Consider the following 8,320-nt stretch of genomic DNA (forward strand, 5'->3'; position numbering starts at 1 on the left):
GAATTGAAGTCCATGAGTCATAAAAGAGCCGAGGTAGGCATTTTTTCACTATATACTAAAAGTATCATTAGTTGTAACAATCTTTGGAAAATAAACTTACCAAACTGTTGAAACAATGATCAAGGAACAGCAAGAGTATTGTCTGCTCTTGAAGAGTGATTTCACTGTTATGCTCTGCCAAGGAAGCCACCAGCACACGTTTGAAAAAGAATGGAAAATGCTCCGGCTTCTTCTTGAATGTCTAACCAAAAAACAGAAGTAGAAGCAGATTGTCAGGAAGTTCAGATGTAACAACATTTGGGGGGAAATAAAGACTTTGAGACAAATACAAGTTCTGTTCCCATTTTCATATTCCAGTACTATATAAATACGAAGAATCTTATTCTTAACTCCTATCATTTTACTGAAAGATTAGAACATGCCTCTCATATGCTGAAGTATAAGTAAAGACAGCTGGGAACCTGTTACAAGGAGAGCTCCCAATGTCACATAAATGGATAATCTTAATTTGTGCTGCCTAGGTGGAAATCTAAGGAGGATGCTCAAGGAATTGGGCCAATAACATGGACCAATTTCTTAACCTCTGAACTTAACACTGAATCTGCAGATGAAGAGATGAGGGACACAATCAATTCACTAAAACATTCACCTTTCTGAATTGGTCCCTCCCTCAACTAATACCTGCCAACAAGCATCCTCTCAGGCTGCAAGAAGTAAAAAGGAAAAGTAGAGGGGTTTCCATCAAAAGGCCAGCTTCCCCATGGTTTTCTTTTCCCTCCACTGCCATCTTTCAACACCTATTCCATCAGACTACAAGGGAAAGAAAGCTGGGAAGCAACTTGCTGAGGAATTAAAAAAAATGGCTCTATTTCCTCCTACACTATCTGGACCGAGATGCCCTACGCACAGTCACTCATGCGCTCGTGACCTCCCGTTTAGACTACTGCAATGCTCTCTACATGGGGCTGCCCTTGAGGACCACTCGGAGGCTTCAACTGGTGCAGAATACGGCCGCACGAGTTGTGATGGGTGCTTCCCGATACTCCCATGTAACACCTCTACTCTGCGAGCTGCATTGGCTTCCGGTTGCCCTTCGGGTGAGATTCAAGGTGCTGGTGATGACCTATAAAGCCCTGAATGGCTTGGGTCCGGGTTATCTGAGGGAACACCTGCTGCCGGCATCAAGCTCCCTTCGTCCCGTGCGCTCCCACAGGGAGGGCCTTCTAAGGATACCGCCGGTTAAGGAATGCCGGCGGGTTATTCCTAGGGGAAGAGCGTTCTCTGTGGGTGCGCCTGCCCTCTGGAATGATTTACCCGTGGAACTTAGGACCGCCCCCGATCTGCGTTCATTTCGCTGGGACCTGAAAATCTGGTTTTTCGATCTATCAGGCCTGGACTGAAGGGGTTTTAGCTTTTTTAAATATTGTTTTAATTGGGCTTAATTAATTTAATATATTTTAATTCTATATTATCTTTTATATTGTATTTTATGCTGCCCTGTAAATCGCCCTGAGTCCTTCGGGAATAGGGCGGTATAGAAATTTAAATAAATAAATAAATAAATAAATAAATAAATAAATAAATGAATGAATGAATGAATGAATGAATGAATGAATAAATAAATACACTGTTTTATTTTAGTAGTTATCTGCTTTCTGACTTATGTCCTATGCAAATTGTTCAAAGGAGGGCTTCACTTAGGGTCAAGCCACATGAAGTACCGTTCCTCAAAGCTCATGCTGGCTGTGCCCTCCAAAAGTGAGGCCAATCTGAGGACTTTCCCAGATCCTCTGCACATGCTCAGAAAAAATTCCCTGAGTGAACATGGAAGCATGTAACAGTTCAATGACATAAAGTTGAACAAGGGTGAAGTTGCTTTTAATTTCCCATGCAGTAACCTTATACAAATGAAAAATTGTATTACTATATTTTGAAAGATAAACTTTCCACAAGATTCTAGCAATGCAGAGGAAGTGCATCCAGCTGCCAAAACGATTCTTTTCACATTGACTCTGCTTCCACTGCAAACTTTTTAACTATCCATAGGTATTGTGCAATGTAAAATATAGTGGCAGGTGGCTTCAGATAAGGAATGATCACCATACTGTTTACTCTAACGTTTGATAACTCTTTAAGTGGTTAATGAGAAACATGAAAATTAAGAATCAAAGTTTCTGCTTGCTATAACAGAAGTTTATTACCTCCCAAGCTGGAACATTTTCTCTGAACTTTTCATTCACCATACAACAGATGGACATCAAATAAGCTTTGCTAGACAATTCAGGAGCATAATTCACCCATAAGTAATTTTCCAGGTACTGACTGAAATGAAGGAAAAACAAAAAAGAAAATAGTGACCATTTGTATGTCACCAATCAGATCAGCAATGTAATTGTTTATGAAAACTTTCCTGTAAACTTCGTAAGTAGCTTTCAGCGTAATCTTCCAACACAACATATCGCACATCAAACTTTGTGATAATTAGAACAGTTCAAGAATACCAGGCAAAAGCATTGGGTCGCCTTGAAATTTCCACTTATTAAATGAATAGAGACATTTTACATACAGTGGTACAGACATGATATGCATTTGAACATTACTTCAAGTTGACTATATAGCAGTAAGAAAACAAACACACCTCCAATTTACTAGAGCTAAACAAATGTCTGCTGTCTCAATAACAGACACAAAGGTTGTATGAAAGTCATCTTATGCAAATGTAACATAAACAAAAAGAAAAAAAGCACATATATAAACAAAAGTCCTTGACTCCATAATGCAGCTCAAAAAAGGTACCATATTCAGAAGCCACAGACACTTCAACTTAAGTGGTCTCTATCTATCTGTTATAATTTTATATAACAACTATACAAAACAACAGGTAAATGCAAAGTAATAGATATGGTATTTTTAAACAATTAATGTTGATACCAGAACATTATGACCGTTGTAACATCCCCAGGGTCACGTGATTTACATTTGGATGCTTGACAACTGACTCACATTTATGACGGTTGTAGTGTCCCTAGGTCATGTGATCACCTTTTGTGATTGTCTGACAAGCAAATTCAACAGGGAAACCAGATTCACTTAACAACTGTATTACTAATTTAACAACTACAGTGATACACTTAACAAATGTGGCCAGAAAAGTCGTAAAATGGGGCAAAATTCACTTAATAAAATCTCTCACTTAGCAACATACATTTTGGGCTCAATTGTGGTTATAGGTTGAGGACTACTTGCATTACAGCTATGCCATGCTTCAGATACAGTTCTTCCAGAGCTGCTGTGTCAAACAAGGAAAAGATCTGGCTACTTTAAAAATTATCTGGGAGGTGCTCACGGTGGTGCAGTGGTTAGAATGGAGCACTGCAGTCTAACTACGGTAACTGCTCACTCCAGGAGTTTGATTCTGAGTGGCTCAAGGTTGACTCAGCCTTCCATCCTTCCAAGGTTAGTAAAATGAGGATCCAGATTGTTGGGGACAATATGCTGACTTTATAAACCACTTCGATGGGACTGTAAAGCATTGTGAAGCAGTATATAAGTCTAAGGGCTATTCTATTGCTATTGCTTTGTTGTAGATTCTGAAGCATAATTTTGGAATCAAATGCATAAACTCATACAACCCTCCTATTCCCTTAATTCCCTTTACTCTTCACTGTGCTAAAGAGTAAATAGTTCAAGAAAATTTTCATCCAGGAATTCATAATGAACTATTATGCTATACCAGACTACCTGTCATCAGATTTGAAGCTAGTATCAGCTCATTCTATGATCAGTTCATACTTTAAATTTATTTTCTGTAAAAAATATACTTACCTAAATTCTAGAAGCATTATCTTTCTGATAGCAAATCTGAAATCAATAAAAAAATTAAATTTTGTCACATCAAAATCAGTAAAGAGGAATATCTCAGACTAAACCAGGCATGTATCACTCAAGGGTCTCCAAATACTGCTAAATTGCAACTTTTATATCCCTCATTATGAGCTCTGCTGCCTAGAGCTGTGGTATGACCTACATTTGGTGGGAAGGAAATTTATTTTTGAATGTAAATAACTGGCCATCTCACTTGCATATGATTTTGGGCAACGTACACAATTCCTGCTCAGAAGATTGGTACCTTTATCCTTAACCTGAAGAACCCCTTGCAACACAGTTGTTTTGCTATCTTGAACATGATAATGATATCTAAGGATATATAAGATTTTTTAAACAAATATGCTTCATAAAGGCCTGATTTGGATTATTACTTTCATTTATTCCAGTGAATAAAACTGTCCATGCAATACAATTTATAGAAGAAAAAAGCTCACATCAATTAATTTTATTATGCTTTAAATGTAATGTAAAAAGTATAAAATGTATCTATAAAATAAGCAATTTGGCAATTATACATAAGATGCAGTATATGGTACATACTTTGACCTAACAATTTCTTTTTCATACACATCTTCAATAACCTAAAAAAACAAGAAAAAAATTAAGATGTATAATAAAATGATTGTCTTATGTATTTTCTTTTTCCCAGTAATGTGCATCTGCAAGGAATTAAATAAGCAATAAATAGTCCAGCACTGTTATTACACTTAATTTTTCTATTACTACAGAAATTTTACAAATGTCTTGCTAAAAATAAGGATGTATCAGGATATAAAAAAGTAATTAAAAACTCTTGCTAGCTAATTTTAAGAGTAAAATCAATATTGTTTTAAAGTTAAGATACAAACTACAAAAAAAAGTTTGATATTGTTATTGCTCTTTATCCAATTAAACATTTTTTAATTTGTGGTATCTATTGTTAAGATCAAATTACTAAATATTATATTTAAACAATTACCCTTGTTTCAAATGGCAGCTTTTTCTTGACATGTGGTGCCCAATATTTATTTGCCAGCTGCAAAATAAAAGGTCATGTAATTCAATTATACTATTCATATACATTACTAACACTGTATTTACAATATTAAATGTATACTATTATGTGAGGTTAAAAGTGTATTAGCAAAATGAAGGCATTAGATAATTTAATCTAGTAAGTCATTCTTAGGTTAGTTTGCATTTAGCCTTTTGGGGCATAAAGAGGTAGTTCTCAACTTACAACAATTCATTTAGTGACCACTCAAAGTTACAACAGCACTGAAAAAAAGTGACTTATGACAGTTTTTCACACCTATGACCATTGCAGAATCTCCATGGTAACATGATCAAAATTCAGATGCCTGGCAACTGATTTATCACCGTTGCAGTGTCCTGGGGTCACGTGAGCAGCTTTTGAGACCTTCTGACAAACAAAATCAATAGGGAATCCAGATTCACTTAACCACATTACTAACTTAACAAATGCAATGATTCACTTAACAACAGTGGCAAGAAAAATTGTAAAATGAGGCAAATCAACAAATGTTTTATTTAGCAACATACATTTTGGGCTCAACTGTGGTCATAACTCGAGGACTACCTGTAATTTTCATTTCATAAGTAATCTGGCATTACAACCGGAGAGAAGATTCCTGGGAGTTATGAAAGCTCTTCTCAGATATCCAAAGGGCTGTCAGATATAAGGTAGAGTTGTTCAGATTTGCTCCAAAGGATGTAAGAAACAATGGGTTTAAATTAGAACCAGAAATAATTTTCTAACAACTAAAGCTTTAAAAAGTCAATCAGATTGCCTCAAGAGGTGGTAGACTCTCTTTTCTCCAAGATGTTTTTTAAAAGCCAGATGTCAGGAATGCAATAGCAAGGAATTTCAGCAAGGGCCAGGGAGTTGGGCTATATAATCCATGAATAAACATTTATCATTAGAAGCAAAAATAGCTGAGTGTAAGAGCAAGTGTTTGTTCCTTTATTATTCAAGAATGCCAATTCTAATTATTTATGTAAAATTGTAACCATTTCCTGTAACAACATATTATATACTTCTTCTCTGTGCTTTGCATAAAGTTGCTTACCCAGAAATGGAATAACAGAATAAAAGAGTGGGAAGGGACCTTGGAGGTCTTCTGGTGCAACCCCCTGCTCAGGCAGGAAGCCCTAGACCATTTCATACAAATGATTGTCCAATCTCTTCTTAAAATCTTCCTGTGGTAGAGCGTTCACAAGTTCCAGAGGCAAGTTGTTCCACTAATAAGATATTGGAACACTGCTACCATGTGACCCCCAGTCCTTATTTTCATTAAATTAGCCATACCCAATTGTAGCAGCCATTCTTTATATGTTTTAGCCTCCAGTATTATGATAGCATACCTATGTTTAAATCACTATCGACCCATGAAATTTATGCCAATTTCTATCTGAATTCATGCATTATGCTAAGCTATAACACAGTTTTTCTGTTTATGATGTAGTGCTATTTTCTTTCATAAAGCATGGCTTAGTCTACAATTCAGCAAACATACAGTACTGCAATAAACAATAACTGCCTAAAGTATGTTGAAAAAACTACAATTTGCTGGATTTGTTAAACTATTATGATGATAAATTAGGAAGAGAAGAGAAAACCGTATAAGCAATTCTCTGAAAGAAATATGAATGCAATAATTCGTTTTTGAATTTTATTCAACCAATGACAATTCAACATGAGCTGAATTGATAGCTTTGTTTTCATACAACTTGGTATAGAACTGGATGTTTCAGTATCCATCTTACTATCCACTAACATCCATTCATCTTAAAACATGTAATATAATTTCAGGCTAATTTGTTGTGTTAAACCAGATAAAGTTTTTATTACAGAAAACACACATACAAATGTCATCGTATCTTTTCAAGATAAGCAACATGCGCATTGTGCAGAAGTGAGCCCTTAGATTACTCTTCTCTTATATATATATATATATATATATATATATATATATATATATATATATGTGTGTGTGTGTGTGTGTGTGTGTGTGTGTGTGTGTGTGTGGATGTGTATGTGTATGTGATGTGTATATGTATATGTATATATATGTATATATGTATATGTATATGTATAAAGGTAAAGGTAAAGGTTCCCCCGCACATGCGTGCTAGTCGTTTCCAACTCTAGGGGCTGGTGCTCATCTCCGTTTCAAAGCCGAAGAGCCAGCGCTTGTCCGAGGACGTCTCCGTGGTCATGTGGCCGGCATGACTAGCACGGAACGCTGTTACCTTCCCACTGTAGTGGTCCCTATTTTTCTACTTGCATTTTTACGTGCTTTCGAACTGCTAGGTGGGCAGAAGCTGGGACGAGTAACAGGCGCTCACTCTGTTACGCGGCACTCGGGATTTGATCCACCAAACTGCCGACCTTCTGATCGACAAGCTCAGTGTCCTAACCCACTGAGCCACCGCGTCCCTTATGTATATGTATATGTATGTATAATTAATAAAGTAGTATTGGGGGTTGGCTCTAAGCTCTTTAGAAAAAATAGATACAGTTGAAAAACACGAAGATGCTTTTCCACAAAATTATACCTGGCTATCTAAAGATGGCCCTGTGAGAGATCAGAAGCGAGATTTTTTGAACAGCCATCTCCGATTTTATGCCTTGGATGCGTCCAAATACATCTTCCTAGGCCAGGGGTAGGCAACCTCGGCTCTTTTATGACTCATGGACTTCAACTCCCAGAATTCCTGAGTCAGCTCAGGAATTCTGGGAGTTGAAGTCCATGAGTCATAAAAAAAGCCGAGGTTGCCTACCCCTGCCCTAGGCTGCAGGTGGCAGCTCTGGTGGGGCAACTAACCTGGCTGGGACCGGCATTAAGGAAAGGCAGTGCATGGGACCTTCCTAGACTATTAGACCAGAACCTGCGGCCACTAGCTTAACTTTCTTCCAGGTATGAGGAAAGCCAAGAGGAATAGGTTGCCAAGAAGCTCTGACCAAAACAAAACTCCCGTCTCTCCTTCCAACTCCCGCCTCGTCCGGGGAGTTGCAGCCTCCTCTCCGGCAGCGGCCTTTACCTGCGTCACGAACTCCGCGTTAATCTGAGATACGGTGGGAGCCACGATCTTCTTAGGCGGAGGGAGAGACTCCGGTTGCTGAAGAACAGATCCTACCGGCGCAGCCATCTTGCTCCCGCATGAAGAAAAAAAAAATCCCCGCTCAAGTTAGTCAACCCCTTCCGGGTTCACGATAGGGAGGGGTTTTTCCCCTCCTCTCTCTCTTTCTTTTTCTCTCGCTTAGGCCCACCCACCCCTCTCCCTTCAGCAAATGGAATTGCCCCGTCAGTACCCCCCCCCGAGTATCAGAATTACTTCCGCTCTTTTACTCCTGCTTGCTCGCCGAACCCTTTACGTAAGACGGTTTCCAACCAATAGGAGATAGGAGGGGAGGGGAGGGGGGAGGGAA

General features: G+C 38.1%; 1 protein-coding gene across 1 annotated transcript in view; it reads right to left on the reverse strand.

Moving 5' to 3' along the window:
- AQR (aquarius intron-binding spliceosomal factor) overlaps window positions 1–8,077 on the reverse strand; it is a 53,166-nt gene extending 45,089 nt beyond the window's left edge. The window contains exons 1-6 of the mRNA XM_083373882.1: window positions 7,933–8,077; window positions 4,847–4,903; window positions 4,429–4,469; window positions 3,826–3,861; window positions 2,202–2,322; window positions 101–241 (exon numbers count right to left, since the gene is read on the reverse strand). Coding sequence (XP_083230008.1) covers window positions 101–241; window positions 2,202–2,322; window positions 3,826–3,861; window positions 4,429–4,469; window positions 4,847–4,903; window positions 7,933–8,040 — 504 coding nt within the window. The 5' untranslated portion in view covers window positions 8,041–8,077. The remainder of the gene's footprint in view (window positions 1–100; window positions 242–2,201; window positions 2,323–3,825; window positions 3,862–4,428; window positions 4,470–4,846; window positions 4,904–7,932) is intronic.
- Window positions 8,078–8,320: the final 243 nt, after the last annotated feature.

The sequence above is a fragment of the Vipera ursinii genome (assembly GCF_947247035.1).
Source record: "Vipera ursinii genome assembly, chromosome: 1".
In the NCBI taxonomy this organism is placed as follows: Eukaryota; Metazoa; Chordata; class Lepidosauria; order Squamata; family Viperidae; genus Vipera; species Vipera ursinii.